This window comes from Bubalus bubalis, chromosome 3 (genome assembly GCF_019923935.1).
Source record: "Bubalus bubalis isolate 160015118507 breed Murrah chromosome 3, NDDB_SH_1, whole genome shotgun sequence".
NCBI classification, from domain to species: Eukaryota; Metazoa; Chordata; class Mammalia; order Artiodactyla; family Bovidae; genus Bubalus; species Bubalus bubalis.
In genome coordinates, this window is record NC_059159.1 from 134193771 (window position 1) to 134214585 (window position 20815).

Consider the following 20815-nt stretch of genomic DNA (forward strand, 5'->3'; position numbering starts at 1 on the left):
ATAGTATATATATATATGTATATATGTATATATGTGTATATATATATGTGTATATATATATATGTATATATATAGTATAAGGTATAAGTATAAGTATAAGGTAGCTCACAGAATGTATATAAATGGATGAAAATTCATGTTCATTCATGCAAAAGCATTTATTGAATGACTGGAAGGGATTAAGGTGTTAAGAGACTGAGCTGTCTTCCATCTTGTTATTTATTTATTTGGTCTTTTCTCCAAAGGAGAAGTGATGAGGCGTGGTTCTAAGTGAATTTTAAATCCTTTAGTTATCAAGACAGTGCAGCTCTGAAATAAATCTAGATTTTTACTGTATAATAAATGAAAACATTCATGTTGTCTGCTAGAGGTCTCCTGGATTCCATGTCCACACCCAAACCATGGGCTTCGCTGGTGGCTCAGACGGTAAAGAATCTGCCTGCAATGCAGGAGCCCTGGGTTATGAGGATGTATATCGCTAATATCTGTGTGTCGTCCCAGGTAACGTACTCAGTTCTGTCTTCTCTTCTACCCTGACAGGTTGGTACAGAGGATACAGCCTCCAAAATAAATCCAAAAAGGTATGGCTTATGGTTCAGCGTTCTCCTTGGAAATCTACTGTCTGCCAGTCTTGTGTTGTCTTATCTGATCCCATTATCTGCTGTCTGCGGGCCAAGTTTGCTTTCTCTTTGACGGCTGTTCTGTAGATTCAAAAGCAAATTGTCTGACCTCACTGTTCAGGTAAAAGAGTCCAAGTCCCATGGCTGTATTTCCCACCAGCCAACTCAAGGATAAAAGCTGGAGGTGAATTTGACACCCCAGGTAGGGCCTCTGCAGGCTTTCTGATCGCTTGACCTGAGCGATGTGGTTGTCTAGAGATGTTGCTCTGTATCAGAGGAGGGGGGACTTCTCTGTTTATCCTTTAGTTCCAGTGCTGAAATCCCAGAACCACAGGGTCTCCCCATTTCCACGTGACTCTTTCCTTTTGTATAAAACGGAAAACCAGAGTAGTAGGTTTTTATTGGCGGGGGGCCACACCGTTGGCATGTGGGATCTTAGTTCCCTGACCAGGGGTCGACTCTGTGCCTCTTGCATTGGGAGTGCAGAGTCTTAACCACTGGACCACCAGGAAAGTCCTCAGAGTCCTAGTTTTCCAACTGTAAAACTCACACGAAATCAACAGAGTGGGTTAGAACCAACATCTTTTTACAACTCAAACTGAAAAATAGAAAGAAAATGGAATGCCATGGTAAGTCATGTTTCAGGAAGCTTTTGTGTTAGGTGTATATTTTACAGTATTTTGTGTATTTTTAATTATGTGTATTTAATTATGTGTATTTTAATTTGTAATTTTATGACAGTCGTGCTGGGTTGCTGTCCCATCATGGGCAAAGAATTTGAAAAACACTGACGCTCGTGGGTTCCTTTCCCCAGTGCCAAAGCTGCTAATAGTCAAGCTAAAGAAAACCTGTGAGTTAGGTTAATACCCTCTCGGTTTATTTCAGGTCAGGTCAGCACTTTTTCTGTGACACTGCAGACTGGCACCGCATAGCCTGTCAGCACTTTCTTTTGAAAAGAACAGTGTTGATGGGGCCGTGCTATTTCACAGTTAGCTCCCATCCAAAGGGTGAATGAGGAGGGGCGAGAGGAACATTTCAGAATTGATCAAGAACTCAATAAAAAGAGAAAACACAAACTCACAGGTTTTACTTGCCAAATAGAGCACAAGACAAAAGAGATGCTAGCGCATAAGTCTCGGGAAGGCTGTGGGTGGGGAGATTGGGACTGACATACACACACTGCTATGTGTGAAATAGATAACGAATGAGAACCTACTGGAGAGCACAAGGAACTCTGCTCAGGGCTCTGTAGTAACCAGAATGGTAAGGAAATCCATAAAAGAGGGGATACATGTGAACATATCACTGGTTCACTCTGCTATACATCAGAAACTAACACACCATTGTAAAGCAACGAAGCTCCAATAAAAATTAATTAAAAAAAGGTGTGGGCCCAGAAAAACACCTTTCTAGAAGGTATAGGCTGTTTAAAACCATGACTGTCCTAGTTAAGCTTTCTACATTGTTGATGCTCAAACAGCAGTCAGTATTCGCACATGTGTATGTACGCACACACAGTTTATTAACTCTGACAACTTAATAATCTACCAAAATAAAGGAGTGTTTGCTTTTAATGTGGTTATCCACTCCCACAGTTTTAGTCCTTTTATCCCTCCCTAAAATCCTGATGCTGAATTTTTATACCCACAGTTAGTTGCTTGTGCCTCTGGCTCTTCATTTTCTACTTAAATGTAGTGAAAATAATGATAAATTATTTGATTAAAGGAGTAAACTCTTGCTGACTTTAGTTTCCCTGGGCCTTCATATAAGAACCCAGGACAGCAGATGTTCTGGTGTGAAAGAGAGCATGTTAGGACCAGAGCAAAAGCCTTTCCTCTAGTATACTTGTTAACAAGGGAACCTAGTTTATAGCCACTTCTGCTTCTTGGTTTTGGTTGAACCCTATCCATGTTTATTTTACTTACAATTATGGAAGTGGTAGTTATTTTTCAGGCTTCCCTGTGGCTCAGTGATAAAGAATCCACCTGCCAGTGCAGGAGGTGCAGGAGACTCGGGTTCAATCCCTGGGTCAGGAAGATCCCCTGGAGGAGGGTCTGGCAACCCACTCCAGTATTCTTGCCTGGAGAATCTCATGAATAGAGGAGCCTGGTGGGTTACAGTCCGTGGGGTCACAAAAAGTTGGACATGACTGAGCATTAACATGGGTTATTTTTCAAAGCAGGATTAAAGTGAATAATTTTGAAGTTCTAAATTTCAAGAGCAGCAATACTTAAGTCAATTAATCACCAATCCTTTTTTTTTTTTTTTAAGTAATTTTAAAACATAAAAAGCCACTCTCGGATAAGATCATATGAACTTTTAAGACCAAACAGAATTTTATATTTTTAACTGATGCAGGTGAATTCTGCTGAAACAAGGTCCCAGACCACAGTTTTCCCTTTCTTTGTCTGCAGTCTGTAAGACTCTTTGGAGCATCTCTGAGGCATCTTATGATGTCCTAATACACCAGAATCCATCTGTTGTCTGCTTTGGAAAGTTGGTGGAGTGCTTCACTAGGATCTAAATGACAAAGTCTCGTGTTTTTCAATTTTTTGTATTCATATTCTTAAAACCCATTTAAGCTTCCAGTCTCACTCTTGAGAAGAATTATTTCAGTAAGAGCTTTTCTCAGTTCTTGATTATTAAACTTTGTACTTCAGCGAAATAATAAGACAAAGGCCATGCATTTACTTGTTGACTTATAAGTTGAAATATCTTTCTGGTAGATCTAAGCAAAACAGAATTCAGTCAGCTGTTATGAATTATGCTCAACTTTGACCCCCTTCGTGAAGAATCCAGCCTAGTAGAAATGCTGTCCTAATTCTGTCTCCTTTTGTCAGTCTTTAGGGGAAGAGCTGTTTGAAAAGCCTATTGTTTCAGTGGAAATTTCTGGTGTTATTTACAAGCAGACTTAATGGGTTAGAATGGTGATAAAACAAGCTAGTGGTTTTGCAAATGGAAGCCAAGAGATTTGCAGAAACTGGTTATTGATCCTGGCAGGATTGGGGAAGTAAGGATAAGGGTAATATCTACAAAATCATTAGTTGTTGTTCTTTTTTTTTTTTTTTTTTTTTTTTTTTAACTCGAGTGGATAGGTTGCCCTGAGAAAGCAAGAACAAAATGGAGAGAGGCTGGAAATCAGAAACATATTACCTAGGTTTATTCTGGCTTTCTGTGTGTCAGAATGGCATAGGAAAATGCCTACAGGGACTTCCCTGGTGGTCGAGTGGTTAAGACTTCTCCTCCCAATGCAGGGGACACAGGTTCCATCCCTGGTCAGGAAACTAAGGTCCCACATGCCGTGGGGCTTCTAAGCCCCTGTGCTGCAACAAAAGATTCGGAGTGCTGCAACCCAGACCAAATGCAGCCAAAATAAATCACTAAACAAATATTAAAAAAAAAAAAGAATAAGTCTATAGTGTCAGATTTACAAGAGCAATTAAATGGCTGCAAGTGGACAAATGCTACCATGGAACAATGATGCCTACAAGTAACAGTGGAAATGCAACAAAATAGATAACTCTTAATGTGAAAATCATCATGTCTGCCTGCACAGTACAAATTACCTGCTATGATTGCTGCTTGCGGTAGTGTTAGTCGCTCAGTCATGTCCAACTCTTTGCGACCCCATTGACTGTAGCCCACCAAGCTCCTCTGTCCATGGGATTCTCCAGGCAAGAATATTGGAGTGGGGTGCCATCCCTTTCCCCAGGGGATCTTCCCGACCCAGGGATCCAACCCAGGGCGCCATTACAAAAGAAGCCACTTACATTACAAATGTTTCTATTTTGAATTTCTCCCTGTTATTCGGAGAGCAGTCATCAGGTTTTAGGTGTATGAAACAGTTAATCAGGCCTTTATGTTCTTGATTTGAAAAATCTTCTGCAAGGATACTCCTTGGGACCAACAGTTTCACATCTCATTTAAACCTGCAAATATGGCTCCTGATTAACTGCTACTTTGAATGGTTCATTGTTATTCAGTGCACCACCTTTTTATGAGTTCTGGACAGCTTTATTTTATTGTTGAACAGTATACTTGACAGGAAATTAATATTTTAATTCTTTTATTTATTTATTTTACTGTAGACCATTTTTAAAGTCTCTATTGAATTTGGTACAATATTGCTTCAGTTTTATGTTTCAATTTTTTGGCCACAAGGCATGTGGGATCTTAGCTCCCCCACCAGGGATTGAACTCACACTCCCGCCTTGAAAGGTGAAGTCTTAATAGCTGACCTCCAGGGAAGTCCCTTAACTCTTTTAAAATGTACAGTTGAGGGGTATTAAGTATAGTGATATTGTTGTGAAACCATCACTAGAACTTTTTCATTATCCCAAACTGAAACTCTATAAGCATTTAATATAAGCTTCCCCTTCTTCCCTCCTCCCAGTCCTTGTAACCCCAGTTCTCTTCTGTCTCTATGAATCTGACTACTCTAGGACCTGAGGTCAGGCAGTATTTGTCCTTTTGTGTCTGGCTTATTCCACTCAGCATCCTGCCCTCAAGGTGAGCACTGGGCAGGCAAGTCTGGTTCTCCACAAAGATAGGGGTCAACAAAACATTTACATCCACCTAGCAGAAGGAAGTTGCACCCAAGGTTCCTTCGGCATCCTAAAGACTGACTTGGAGCTTCAGAAACCCATTAATCAAACCCAAAGAAATGACACACACATTGCATTTTTGTTAGTGTCTAACTCTGTGATCAGTTTTCCAAAATCGGTCTGAATCCTGTCCTTGTCATGAAAGAGATCGGTGTTACCTTGTCTCTGTGTGTGTTCTGGGTCTTTATCAGTAACAAGATTGGGATTATGCTTTCTCACTCATGTACCCTATGCCTGCCCCTTTCTCAAAGTGAGGAGCGGCAGGTATCTTTATGTGTTTTTTTGGTTCTTCCTGCCTGGAGGGAAAGGATGGCCATTCCGCTTCTGACTCAGGCAGTGGCAGGATCTACCTTGTCATCACCAATGCTGGGGGCAGCATAGTCTCAAATTTTCTTGCTGTTTTCCTGTTTTATTGGCAGAGGATTAAAAGGGAGAAAGGAGAGAATTGCTCAGATAAACGTAGCACACAAAACTAGATGCGCAACCAACCCTGGTGGAAATGCACTAGTTTTTCTGGCTCTGAACGAATAAGGATCACTGAGTACACAGGCGTCTCTGACCTGGGTCCCCAGGGCGTGACCTGCCTCTCTCCCACCTTTGTGGTCAGCTACCCCTGACATGCCATGTCCACATGGCTGCAGTTTTAACAGGCTCAGGGCTACAAGCAAATTGAGCCAATGGTGCTTGTTAAACAGCTTCTTCTATTAGGTTGGCCTAAAAGTTCACTTAGGTTTTTCCATAAGATGGCATAAAAACCCAAATGAACTTTTCTGGTTAGTCCCATACCTCTCCTTGTCTGGCCTGAAAAGTACGTAAAGTAGGGACCAATGGTGCCTTTCTGAATGCCAGTGTTTCTGCTTATTGATGAGCACATCATACAGTTGAACAGCAGGAGCTTTTGGTTTTAAGAAAACTCACATCCGTGGCTTGCTTCCTGAGGGTGAGATCCAGTCTATGGTTTTGCAGATTGCTCCTGACCAGTTTCCAGGGTTTCTTTTAGGTCTTTCTAGGCATAGTTTTCCCACAGGCAGTGTCTTAATACCGACATCAAATTGCCTCTTAGGGATTTAGAATGGAGAGCAGTTTGAGACTGGAAAAGGCTAAAAATAACCAAGCCTAATTGATTCCATGCATTTTGTTTAAGTGAAAGTGCTGAGAGGAATGGGTCTAGAAAATCACCATAATTTTCTGGACCACTAAGTACATAGCCCTCCATCTACTAATTACTTGAAACTCTTTAAGAGAAGCACCTCCTGTTGTGTAGAATCTGGAGGCATTTTAGGATCTATAAATGCTCTGAGCTGACCCTGGGCATGTTTGCCTGTTCATTTACGAAGTGTTTATCTTAAGCTCTCTGAACCCCAGGATTCAGTTGTATGTTTTCAGTGTTTCAGCCCTGCTTTCGTTCAGGTAGCCAGCCTCTGTAATTGACGCCCTACGACCTTGACTGCAAACTGCAGGTGTTGCCCTGGTGTCCTTGCCCCTCCCCTCCTTGACTTGCCACTGTTTGTGCTCTGTATTGTGAGCTGAGGGGTTTTTGATATTTTTCTTAATTGGAGGATAATTGTTTTACACTGTTGTATTATTTTCTGCTGTATAACGAGATGAATCAGCTATATGTGTGCATATATCCCTTCCCTCTTGAACTTCCCTCCCACCCTGCTCCCCATCCTACCCTTCTAGGTCCTCAAGAGAACCAAGCTGAGTTCCCTGTGCTTTACAATAGTTCCCACTAGATATCACATGAGAGTGTATATGTCTTAATGCTACTCTGCCAGTCCACTCCCCACCATGTTGCTCCATCTGTGTCTCTATTCCTGCCCCGCAAATAGGTTCATCTGTACCATTTTTCTAGATTGCACGTATATGCATTAATACATGTATTTGTTTTTCTGACTAACTTCACTCTGTTTGACAGACACTAGGTCCACCCACATCACTGCAAATGACCCAAACTTTTCCTTTTTATGGCTAAGTAATATTCCACTGTACATAGTATACCACATCTTCTTTATCCATTCATCTGTCGATGAACATCTAGGTTGCTTCCACGTCCTGTCTATATTGTAAATAGTGCTCCTGTGAACATTGGAGTATGTATGTCTCTTTGAATTATGTTTTCCTCAGTATATTGGACTGGGATTTTTATGGCCGCATAACTCAAGTTCTTCTCTCCGCAGGGTATTTTCCCTGAAACGTACATCCATTTGAAAGAGGCCACTGTGGAAGACCGTGGGTAAGTTCTAACATAGGAAAATGCCTAACAGGTGAGGTAAAGGTACAATATCATTATAGGTTTTATTAAATTGAAAGGTATCATTTTGTGCATTATTTGTCTCAGGTCATCAATTCCACTTGTTGGATGAAAGGGAGATGGGATTTTTTTCCTGACATCATTCCTTCTGCCTTCTCTTTGGATATTTTTTCCTCCCTTGCATCCTTCCCTGGGACAGTGGAGGCAGATAATGAATGAACATAGAGGGCCTGTATCTTCCTCTTGTACCAACTGCTCACTAATGCATGCCTTTGTGTGTGTGTGCACGCATGCACGCACACACACATGAACATTTGGTACTCTTTAGCCAATAAGACTTGAGAATCTTCTCTTTGGGAACCTTGGGGGATGACAGGTGACCAAGCTACAACCTGCGCTATTTATCTCTGTACCTTGGACACATCAGCACACCTGGGGCTTTCCCCCTGCAAATCAGAGAAAACAAATCTGGCCCCACATTGACCCTGAACTTTTTTGTTTATTTTTTCCTTTCTTGGCTGTACCGCATGGTGTGTGATGTGGGATCTCAGTTCTCCAAACAGGGATCAAACCAGCAACCCCTGGTTTGAGTGGAAGCCCAGAGTCTTAACCACTGGACCACCAGGGAAGTCCCTGGTTGTGAACTTGATGTAAAATTGTATGAACTAACTAGTATGTGTGATTATGCTCTGCAGAGAAAATTCACTTCATTGACGGTGAGTCGTGGGCAGGAGCATCAGGAGGGAATAAAGAAAGCTTGGAGCAGGAATTCCAGGGCTGTTAGAAAGGAGCGGGTCACAGAGGCGTACTAGCTCACAGCCACAGAGAACAGCTTCCCCCTAAATTCCGCACCGTCATTTTATAGATGAGAGATGGAGATGTGCCCAAATTCACACAATCGGGACTCAAAACCATGTGTCCTGCCCCTACTGGAGAACTACCCCCTGCCTTTTTTTTTTTAATTAAAAAAAAAGAAAAGAAAAGCAGAAGCAAGTTTTATTTATTTTAATTTTGGTTACACTCCGGGACATGTAGAATCTTAGTTCCCTGATCAGGGATCGAATCCACACCCCTTGCTTTAAATGACAGATTCTTAACCACTGGACCACAAGCAAGTCTCTGGAAAATCTTTCTGATGGTCTGTTCCTGGGCAGCCTCCAGGATCACTAGCCGTGGCCACATTGGAGGAAAGGCAGAGTTTGGGGCATGTTCCCAATAACTAGGGTTGCCAGGTAAAATGCAGAATGTCAAATTTCAAATTCAGGTAAAAAGTAATTTTTATTTACATTCATATCCCATGTGTTTCCTGAGACATACTTAGAGTTAAAAATTAATCTATCTGAAATCCAAACCTAATGGGGCATCTTGTATTCTTATAGATGTCTGGAAATTCCACCAGTAATCCCTATTCATTAGATTGCTTTCACTCTTTCCTTTTGCTAATCATAAAAATACCAGACAGGATTTATGTGCATGAATGTCACGTCTGCCTTGTATTAAAAGTCTACTGTGAGTAAGTGAGGATTTGGGTATATGTACGTTTTCTGTGCAGGTAGCCAGCAGATGAGAAGCAAACCAAGCACTGTTGGAAAAGAGAGCCCCACTTCCATCCCACAGCAGGCCCTGTGTGAGGTTACAAGCCCCAGGACCTTGTGCCATGAACACCCCTCCACTTGCCCACCTTCACTAATAAAATGGCAACTTGGCAGAACCAGCAAAAGGACTCAGTTTGGGCTTCCATCCCTGGGAATTGCTGAAGCTAGGCTTACGTGGTATAGTAAGTCCCCTACATATGAACAAGTTGCATTCCAGGAGCGTGTTTGTAAGTCCAACAGAGTTAGCCTAGGTACCCAACTAACACCATCAGCTATATAGTACTGTACTGTCATAGGTTTATAGTACTTTTCACACAAATAATACATAAAAAGCAAACAAAAAACATTTTTAATCTCACAATACAGTACCTTGAAAAGTACAGTAGTCCAGTACAATAGCTGGCATACAGCTGCTGGCATTGAGTGAACAGGTAAGAAGAGTTACTGACTGGAGGAGGGAGAGGAGGAGGGAGAAGGTAGAGATGAAAGATCATCAGCAGCAGGAGACAGAGAGCAAACTGTGATTTCAGTCACACCTGATGTTAATGGCACAGGTTCTGGTTCCTTTCTGGAACCAGATGCACATTAGCATCTTTGAACGTTCGCAACATGAAGGTTTGTGTGTAGGGGACTTACTGTACTCGAGGTTCCTGCTGCTGCTGCATCGCTTCAGTTGTGTCTGACTCTGTGCAACCCCATAGACAGCAGCCCACCAGGCTCCGATGTCCCTGGGATACTCCAAGCAAGAACACTGGAGTGGGTTGCCATTTCCTTCTCCAATGCATGAAAGTGAAACGTGAAAGTGAAGTTGCTCAGTCGTGTCCGACTGTTCACGACCCCATGGACTGCAGCCTACCAGGCTCCTCCGTCCATGGGATTTTCCAGGCAAGAGTACTGGAGTGGGGTGCCATTAGAAAGATTCAAAATGGGGAAGCAGAGGGATTTCCCTGGCAGTCCCATGAATATTCATTGGAAGGACTGAGGCTGATGCTCCAATACTTTGGCCACCTGATGGAAAGAGTCAACTTATTGGAAAAGACCCTGATGCTGGGAAAGATCGAGGGCAGGAGGAGAAGGGGACAACAGAGGATGAGATGGTTGGATGGCATCATTGACTCAATGGACGTGAGTTTGAGCAAACTCTGGGAGATAGTGAAGCACAGGGAAGCCTGGTGTGCTGCAGTCCATGGGGTCACAAAGAGTCAAACATGAATGAGTGACTGAACAGCAACAACCAGTGGTTAGGATTTGTCACTTTCACTGCTAGGGCCCAGGTTCAGTCCCTGGTCCGGGAGCTCAGATCCCCCAAGCTATGGAGTGTAGCCAAAAAAAAAGAACAACAAAAAATACCAGAAAAAAAGCAAAACGGAAGAAAAAAAAAATGAGATAGTAGAGGCTGGACTCCATATCCATTCCACTGTAGACACAATTCATTTTGAGAATCATGGTGTGTTAAGCTCTTTCTCTTTTCTTGAATGCTAGATGTGATAAAAATTGCCAGAGCTCCCCTAAATGGACAAGTTTTGCTTGGTTTCAAGACCAACCAAACCCATCCCCATCTTTGAGTTCTAAGGATCATGACGTCCATCAGGAAAATCACCGATGATCCCCCCAGAGTAAAGGGAGCCTGTATCTGTTCTTTTTAGGCAGAACGAGACCGTGATTCCTGGGGAGCTCCCCCTGGTGCAAGAGCTTACCTCCACACTGCGGGAATGGGCTGTCATCTGGCGCAAGCTGTACGTGGTGAGTTATGCCCAGGCTTGGAGCTGGTGGCACTATTCTTGGGCCCTCAGCCCATCTGTTCTGCTACAAGAGGTCAGCCATTCCTTAGCTCTGTATGTGGAGTGAGTGCATCTTACATGGACAGTACAATGGCTGATAACCTGCAGACTTCCATTTTCCTGGAGGAGGGCGGCTGAGGATACGGGTGGTGGAGGAAGTGCCCATAAGACATTAGGCTAGCAGACATGCTGCTTGTAATGTTATGAGGGTGACAACTGCAAATCCATCATCCTTTCTAAGTGCTGGGAACTATTCATCATCACAGCAGTCCTAGTCCTATAAAGTAGATGTAATTATCATCGCCAGTTGATCATTGGAGGGCTTCCTTGGTGGCTCAGACAGTAAAGAATCTGCCCACAGTGCAGGAGACCTGGGTTCAATCGCTGGGTCAGGAAGATCCCCTGGAGATGAGAATGTCTCCAATATTCTTGCCTGGAGAATTCTATGGACAGAGGAGCCTGGTGGGCTCCCATCCATGCGGTCCCCTAGAGTTGGACATGACTGAGCAACTAAAAATATCAGTGGAGAGATTGGAGGACGTGCTCTTAGCCTTTCCATCTAACCCAGTGAATAAGCATTTGGCACTTGCCAGTGCTCAGCCACGTTGAGGGCTCCCATGAGGGTGGCTTTCCCTGCTGTATCCAGTGTGCCTTAGCGATGCTTACATGTGGGTCATGGTAATCCATGCTCTAAAGAGTCTTCTTTTTGAGGCCAACTCGTAGTACTGTTGATCACAATAATGGCTTGACGTCAGGATGCTAACAGGCCAGGTCAGTGGGAAATGACACAGAAACCAGCACACTCACTCATAAACCATCCTCCCAAGTTGGGTGTGTGGGTTTGTAATCAAGACAAGGTAAGTCTACATATTCAGTGTTCCCGTTTCATTTAGTTGATGTTTTCCATCTTGTTTTTGCTGTAGTTTTTCTTTCTCAAGCCTTTATCAAGCATAGTAGAAAAGCTTTTGCATACATATATAGTATGGATAATATATATATTTTAGAAAATTATGAATTTTTGCCTAGCTAAAAAAATTTGACATTTTTGCTGTCTTTAAAGACAAGTAAATTTAGCACTTAATATTTATCAGGCTGGGGACATCCCTGGGGGTCCAGTGGCTAAGACTTCACACACTCAATGCAGGGGGCCTGGGTTCAATCCCTGGTCAGGGAACTAGGTCCCACAAGCTGCAACTAACAGTTTGAATGCCATAACTAAAGATTCCACATGCAAGTCAGTATATTAGAAAAAAATATTTATCAGGCTAGCACCTGGGGCAGCCATCTTGCAGGAGACCAAGAACTCTAGTCTCGTGGCAGCAAGGGTGCACCCGTGTCCACTTGAGGATGCTCTTTGCTCAACACTGAAATGCGCAGACACTGTTTCCTAAAGTTTCCTCTTTCCTGTAGGCTTCATGGGTAAGCGTCACTAAGTTTTGCCTTCTGTAGGCATTTTCCAGACTTCCGTGGCTAAGAATTCTCAGCAGTGTATATTCCCTTATGTGTGAATGACATCAGTGAAGTAATGGACTAAGCTCAGTGCCTGGGAGGCAGTCTCTCTCTCTCTTTTTTTTTTTTAATGTGGCTATGCTCATCTTGGTTTTTGTTCAGTCATGTGTGTATTCTACATTTTAACTCTCAAAAGGCAGTCTTACTAAGTTATTGAGAGCACCTCACTCTAGACCCTCAGTACTAAAAGCAGGAATCAAACTCAGCCTAACTTCTAAGAGTTAGTGTGAGATATTTCATCTCCCAGGGCAGTGGTTGTATAGGATGGACATGCAGTAGAAATCACCAGCCCCTTCTATGGAAAAGCACGTGATTTTTCTCTGCCAGCACATCCTTCAAGGCCCCATTTAAGTCATTTTTTTTCTTCACAATGTGTCTTCTAAACCCATCAATCCATAATGTTTCCTCCTGGACCGGGAGCACTTACTGCCAAGTCGATCTGGCCCCTGGGGCACGCTGCCTTTGTAATGCAAGTGATCTTTTGATCTCTTTATGTTTCACCCAGGAGAGAGCTGACCTATAAGTCCTTAAATCACAAGCTAGGAGAGGAGAGAGATGCTGTTTTAAGCCCTTTGATCCCCATCGATCATCTCGTCTTTCTATTGAAAACACTCTCTCATGCCAGTTAATTGATTGGTTAGTGGAGGATGTAACGAGGTTGATGGATGAGTTAGTTTTTTAACCAATTCTTTCTGGAAATTGGTGAGTGGTGATACGGGTTAGCTAGTAAGTACTGGGAAATGAGATTTTTATAGCTATAATATACAAACATGGGATGAACTAGACATTTCTGCTTGCTGAAAGACAACTCTCATGCTTGAGTTCATTTTCTGTGTCTAGTCCATGTCCACAGGTAATTGTGCTGAGTCTGCTATTGACCAGAAATGAGAAGTAAGTGAGGCAGAGAGGAAGATACATGGTTCATGTATTTGGGCTTCCAGATCTCTTAAGCTGTGGTTGAGGAACTTCCTGTGTGGAAATTCCACTATTTAATAGCAGAATTGGGGTTCTAAGTTTAAAAAAAATCCACCCCCTTCTTGGAGACTGGCACATTTCCCATCTTAATTTGACTCTCATAAGATAATTTTTTATTTGTGAATTTTTTTGATGACTTATAGCTGCAGTTGCTTGACTAAAAGGCACTCAGTTTGGGAATCTTCATCAGTTGATAAGGCTGAGAATTTGTTCCTGCTTTTGGTAACAAGGCTCACCCATTCAGAGATGATCCATTTCATATGGAAATCTTGGCTTTCTCCATTTTTTCCCCCCATCCCTTCCTAAAGCATTGACAGTTCACTTCAGGCAGAATTTCTGAAATGCTTTCTCAAGAATTTGGGAGTTTGGGATGGACATGTACACACTGCTCTTTTAAAAATGGATAACCAACACCTACTGTGTAGCACAGGGAACTCTGCTCCATGTTACGTGGCAGCCTGGATGGGAGGGGAGTTTGGGGGAGAATGGATACATGTATATGTGTGGCTGAGTCCCTTTACTGTCCATCTAAAACTATTACAACATTGTTAATTGTCTATATCCTAATATAAAATAAAAAATTTTTTTAAATCTTTTATGTCAAAGTAGCAAGCCTCAAATAGCAAGCCTTCACTGGGAAAAAAGGAAAAGGAACCCAAATTTATAGCTTTCAGTCCACTCCCCCCACACACTCTGAGACACACAAGTGTGCTCACATCCACATGTGCACGTTCATGACATATACACACCCCTACACTTTTATCCGTGTGTGTTTTCTGATTCTATGTCAGTTCCTTCAGTCTGTGTAAAGATAAATACAGATTTTACTAAAACACATCAGTACTTCTATCTTTCATGCATTTTCTCCCACTGATTATGAAACTAGGCATTCTCTCTGGTGTCTATAAGAACATCTTAGAACCTCTGCATTTCTCTGTAACACATGTCTTAGTTCTCTTCTTTTCAGCCTCAGTTCATGAGAAAATTAGGAGGTAGATATAGTGTCTTAAGTGAGAGGAAAATGCAATCTATTAACCACATTAAGGCCAGCCATGTAATTATTCTAGAAAGGAAAGATGTTTGTATAATTCTGGTTTCTTCTTAACATCCAGACTGTAAGCTTGTGAAATTACCATAAATACGTTTTAGTGTGGGGGGATGGCCGTTCTAGGGAAAGGGGAACCCATTCATTCAGACTAGAAAGAAGTGGTAATTCCCACTCTTTCCCTGTTTTCTCTTTGTTGTATTAATATTATTTATTGATTTTTCTTTTAATTATCTTCCTTGTGTGCTTTGGCGAAGAAGAAAGCTGTAGGGGACAGATGGGGATTCGAAATTAGGAGGCCTGCTTTCTCATCCTGGCTCTTCTGTAACTGACCCTGGTTTTAGAGCTTGAAGTCCCCATGTGTCTGCTGAATTTGGGGCCCTCTGTAAAAATGATGTAGAATGGGCCTTGCTGACTCCATAGAGTCATAAGGGTATAAAAAGAGGGTGGCTGTGAAATATTGTGCAGACAAACCATCGAGGACCCTGCAAATGTGAGCATGACCGTTTTTGTTAAGATTTTTTTTTTTTTTTTTTTTTACTGTGGACCATTTTTAAAGCTTTTATTGAATTTGTCACAATATTGTTTCTGTGTTTTATGTTTTGATTTTTTGGCTGCCAGTCATGTGGGATCTTAGCTCCTTGACCAGGGAGCAAACCCACACCCCCTGCATTGGAAGGCCCAGTGTTAACCTCTGGACCATGAGGGAAGTTCCAGACATGAGCGTATTGATGTTTTAGCTGGAAGTAGCTGCCGTCCTGGGTGTCCTCCCGTGGGGACAACCTGGCTTGGCATTCCTTTGATCCAACTTGGAGACCCTGAAGCTCCCTTCTGCGCCCCACCTCCCCGCCCAAATGAAGGCCACTTCCTTTGGCTTGTGTTGTCCTCTTAGGTGGTGTGGCCTTGCGCTCTCAGTAACCAGGCTACGTGTCTCTCCACGTAGAATTGTGAGCCTCCTTAGCTTAGGTTCCAGTCCTGAGGCAGAGATCTTTCCAGAAAGGAAAGGGGGAGCATGCCAGTGCATCATGCAAATTTACTGCAGTTTCTGGTGCACTTTGCCTGCACTGCTGATCCTCAGCGGGAGCCCGTGTGCTGGGTGTGTTTTCAGCGCTTGAACAGGGAAGGAGGGAGCATGGTGAAGGAGGAAGTGGTTGCCTGGTAAAATGGCAACACTGGGGCAGACAGAGAGCAGTTTCTTAAATTCTGACTTGCTGGGAATTTCCTGGTGGTCCAGTGGGTAGGACTCCACACTTTCACTGTTGCAAGCCTGGGTTCAATCCCTGGTCAGAGAACTATGATCCCATAAGCTGCATGACGTGGCCAGGAAAAAAAAAGTTCTGACTTGCTCCCTTTGTTGTTTGGTTGCTAAGTCATGTCTGACTCTTAACGCAGCTCCATGGACTGTAGCCCCCCAGGCTCTTCTGTCCATGGGATTTCCCCGCAAGAATACTGGAGCGGGTTGCCATTTCCTGCTCCCTTACTTGGTATATATACTTTTACTATATTCAGAAAAAATAACAAACCTGATAATACAAACAAATGCAAACAAAAAGAACAGATTCTGAGAGCAGAGATTTTGATTCATGGTGTTCCACTGGTGGATTTTACAAACGAGGGCAAGTCCTTTGACCTCCTAAGTTTTCTTTTCTTCGGCCTCAGTGGTAATTATATATTTTACATGCATTGCAGATTGGCTGTAGAATTCAATAGGGAAAATCTGTGTCGAACTCCTGGGACAGTGCCTGCATCTTGTGGGCAAGATGTCACAGCCCCTGACTGACTCTCCCTTTAGAACTCTGCTTCATGAAAGAGTTGATTCGTGATGAAAGGATCCACGTGGAATTTTGCCCTGAAGTAGTATAAGGTTGTGTCACCTACCCCATGGGATCCCTTCCAGCCACAGGGTTACTCGGCTACATTAGGTGAATAGTATTTCATCTTTTATTTTCTGTGGCCTCTCAGGATCTTTCAGGTTTTCTCTAGCCAAGGAAAGTAGATCCAGTGAGCTGAACTTCGGTTGTTTCTTCTCCTTCTTCCGTGCTCCGTATGAACTTGCCCAGATAGAAGGGTGGACTCCTATGCGTTGAAAAACTTTTACATGACAGGTAGATATAATATCTTAAGTTTACTTTTCTAGCAACAACCCAGTTACACTTTCTGAATATGCACAAATCTCTATCCCATCTTCCAAATGTCCTGTTTTCTCAACTTAAAATCAGGTCTTGAAAACTGGCAAGTTAGATTGTATTTTTTAACAAGTTTTATTTATTTAATTTTTGGCCACACTCTGCAGCATGTGGGATCCCAATTCCCTGATTAGGAATCAAACTGGAGCCCCCCCACTCTCCCTGCACTAGAACGCAAAGTCCCAAACACTAGACAGCCAAGGAATTCTCTAGAGTATATTTGTGTGGGTGTTGGGGTCAAACTTTTTTTCAGACAGACTGTCCCAGGAATTGTGAGATGTTTGGTCGTCATAAACACATCCTCTCTCACCTCACCCTGAGATTAAGTACTGTTTCCCACCTTCCAATTGGAGAAATGGTTTGGTGAGGTTCGGTCAGGCAAATTGTTTTATTCATACAAGTTGAGACTGAACTTGATCTGATTCTCTTATGGGAAAGAGATCACAAAAGAGCCTGGCGGTAGAAGGTGGTTAATACGTCTTATTGAATCAAGTGAACTTAATTGCTAAAATGTACTCTGTTGATACGGACTTTCCCGGTGGCTTAGTGGTAAAGAATCTGCCTGCCAATGCAAGAGACATGGGTTCAATCTCTGGTCCAGGAAGATTCCCAGGAAATGGAAATGACAACCCACTCCAATATTCTTGCTTAGGAAATCCCATGAACAGAGGAGCCTGGCAGGCTACAGTCCATGGGGCCACAAAGGGTTGGATACAGCTTAGCAACTAAACAACAGCTTCATTAATGAGACTTCTCTGGTCTAGTGGTTAAGGCTCTGAATTCCACTGCTGGGAACAGGAGTTCATCCCTGGTCATGGAATTAAGATCCTGCATGTCACATGGCACAGCCAATAAATATATAAAAATAAAAATTTAATAAAATGTTCTTTGTTAAAAGTTTCGGTCTCCTCTCATTGAAAATTTGCCAGCCAAATAGAACCTAGGGCCAGCACTCGCTGGATCATCAAAAAAGCAAGCGAGTTCCAGAAGAACATCTACTTTTGCTTTATTGACTACGCCAAAGCCTTTGACTCCGTGGATCACAACAAACTATGGAAAATTCTGAAAGAGATGGGAATACCAGACCACCTTATCTGCCTCCTGAGAAATCTGTATGCAGGTCAAGAAGCAACAGTTAGAACAGGACATGGAACAACAGACTGGTTCCAAATCAGGAAAGGAGTACGTCAAGGCTGTATATTATCACCCTGCTTATTTAACTTATATGCACAGTACATCATGAGAAATGCTGGACTGGATGAAGCATAAACTAGAATCAAGATTGCTGGGAGAAATATCAATAACCTCAGATATGCAGATGACACCACCCTTATGGCAGAAAGCGAAGAAGAACTAAAGAGTCTCTTGATGAAAGTGAAAGAGGAGAGTGAAAAAGTTAGCTTAAAACATTTAGAAAACTAAGATCATAGCATCTGGTTCCATTACTTCATGGCCAATAGATGAGGAAACAGTGTCAGACTTTATTTTTTTGCGCTCCAAAATCACTGTAGACGGTCATTGCAGCCATGAAATTAAGAGAGGCTTGCTCTTTGGAAGAAGAGTTATGACCAACCTAGACAGCATATTCAGAGAAGGCAATGGCACCCCACTCCAGTACTCTTGCCTGGAAAATCCCATGGGCGAAGGAGCCTGGTAGGGTGCAATCCATGGGGTCGCTAAGAGTCAGACACAACTGAGCGACTTCACTTGCACTTGTCACTTTCATGCATTGGAGAAGGAAATGGCAACCCACTCCAGTGTTCTTGCCTGGAGAATCCCAGGGGCGGGGGAACCTGGTGGGCTGCCGTCTATGGGGTCGCACAGAGTTGGACACAACTGATGCGACTTAGCAGCAGCAGACAGCATATTAAAAAGCAGAGACATTACTTTGCCAGCAAAGGTCCGTCTAGCCAAAGCTATGCTTTTTCCAGTAGTCATGTATGGATGCGAGAGTTGGACTATAAAGAAAGCTAAGCACCAAAGAATTGATGCTTTTGAACTGTAGTGTTGGAGAAGACTCGTGTGAGTCCCTTGGACTGCAAGGAGATCCAACCAGTCCATTCTGAAGGAGATCAACCCTGGGATTTCTTTGGAAGGAATGATGCTAAAGCTGAAACTCCAGTACTTTGGCCACCTCATGCGAAGAGTTGACTCATTGGAAAAGACTGATGCTGGGAGGGATTGGGGGCAGGAGGAGAAGGGGACGACAGAGGATGAGATGGCTGGATGGCATCACCGACTCGATGGGCATGAGTTTGAGCAAGCTCCGGGAGTTGGTGATGGACAGGGAAGCCTGGCGTTCTGCAGCCCATGGTGTCATAAACAGTTGGACACAACTAAACGACTGAACTGAACTGAATCAGACGCACTTCCACAATATGCATTTTAAGATATCAGGATTAGTCAGAAGGTTTTCAGGAAGGAGAAACTGTTCTCAAGCAGAATACATTGTTGTTATATAGTCCTTATTACAGAGTTTAAACTGAGTTGTTTGTTTTCTAATCATCAGTTCTGGGTTTATAGAAAAAAAGGAATGTAGAGAGAAAAAAAAAAGGGGTTTGTCCTTTCCTCCTCCTTGAGAACCCCAGACCCCTTTCTCCTCCTCGGAGATCCTGGAGGATCTCCTAGGCAGATTACCAGTCTGCCTAGGAATTGACTTTCTCTCCCCCCTTTTCTTTTAGTAGAATTATGATGCCAAGGGAAATGGGCATCATTTTCATTCCATAACAGCTTCTTGGTTCCTAAATTGTTGAGGCAACATATTTTCCTAACCCTCATATTGAGGGTCTCTGATCCAGGGGCCCCAAGTAATAGTTGGAGGAGGTTGTGGCACTGGTAGGAGCCTGGACAACCATTTGTAATTTAAAAGCTTTCAAACGGTTAGAAACAAATCCAGTTACACAGTTAGAGAAGCAGGGAGCAAACAGTAGAAAGAGAACAATTATAATTATTACAGTTAAGATAGTTTTCCACTGTGGGGAGCTAGTTAATGGTTCGCAAAGTGACGTGACTGAGGCTTCAGGAGAATCCATAAACCTGAATCATCTTATTCATGTGTTCAGTAAAGTGAGTAACATTCGTACTCACATCTGTTGTGTATGTACAGCATTGGATATGAATAATGGCACAAGTTCCTCCTTGTGCAGCTGTTAGAAAATCTAAGGCCAATCTGTTTTGTAAAACCACCTTTTTAATTTGTATTTGTTCAGCATTAAGGGCTGAACGTTAGTCAGAGCATCAACTTGTAGTATAACATCTGATCTGTAGTTCCCAGAGAGAACGAATATTGTAGCCAGATGATCGTACCAGTGAAATACAGATATTGCCCAAGGAGTTTTAAAGTGTGGCAGATTAATAGGTTTCTCTGGAAGCTCTGAAAATAAGAAGCTATGAATAAAAGTTAGACCTAGGGTGCATCTTCCTATCCAGCCAGGGGGAAGCCACACCCATAGGTTAGAGCCACATAGCCAATAGGTCCCATTTGGAGCAAACCAGCATGACTGAGGGATCCAGTCCCAATCAGTTCCTGGCCAGGCAAGAGGAGGACCTAAACTGGGTTTGGAAAACATAGGAATGATTGCATTGTATATTTCTTGAGGCAAAAGTCCCAGTTGTTTCCAATCGTTATAATTAAGTTGGCTGACTTCTGGGGATGGCTCTATTTGTTCCCAGCACATGGGAGCATTAGATAGTACGAGTCCCTTTTTAGGAGTTAGCCGTATGACCTCATCCCATATTTGATAAACATCAGGTAGAAACCCACCATATCTAGACCCATTTACTTTCTTATGTGCAGGAAAATGGTCATTAAACCAAGTTAAAACATAATCGAAATAAAAGTTACATTATGTCCATAGTTGCATCAGTCTGTCTTAGGATTGTTAGATGTCATCAGATCAAGAAGAGGAGTCATATATGATTGTTGTTGGTGAAGATATTCTCAGAGTTGAAGACAGTCCTTTCCTTGAAGTGAAGAAACTCACCTTGGGAAGTCTTCAATTGATGAGGAAGGGAGTGCTCCACAGACCCAGCAATTAGACTGATTGTGGAATGCAGCATAGGAATGAGTCCAGGACAAGAAGGCATTGTCTTGAGGTTCAAACGGCAGACATCAGGACTTTAGGAGCCAGCAGAAGCAAGCCCACCTAGATCCTCAGGCCCATCTCAGTTCCTAGCTCAACAGTGGCTTGTTTGAATCAAAGGCTGGGTCAGGTGTTAACCTCCTGGTAATGTCTTTTGAAAAGCT

The 20815-nt window shown here is 42.8% G+C and overlaps 1 protein-coding gene across 4 annotated transcripts in view; it reads left to right on the forward strand.

Annotated features, from left to right (window-relative positions):
* The window catches only part of DOCK5 (dedicator of cytokinesis 5), a 281525-nt gene that overhangs the window by 99333 nt on the left and 161377 nt on the right, over nt 1–20815 (forward strand). For all 4 annotated transcript variants that reach the window (XM_044940174.2, XM_044940175.2, XM_044940173.2 and 1 more), the window contains exons 3-5: nt 541–581; nt 7405–7460; nt 10720–10816. In XM_044940174.2, coding sequence (XP_044796109.2) covers nt 541–581; nt 7405–7460; nt 10720–10816 — 194 coding nt within the window. The remainder of the gene's footprint in view (nt 1–540; nt 582–7404; nt 7461–10719; nt 10817–20815) is intronic.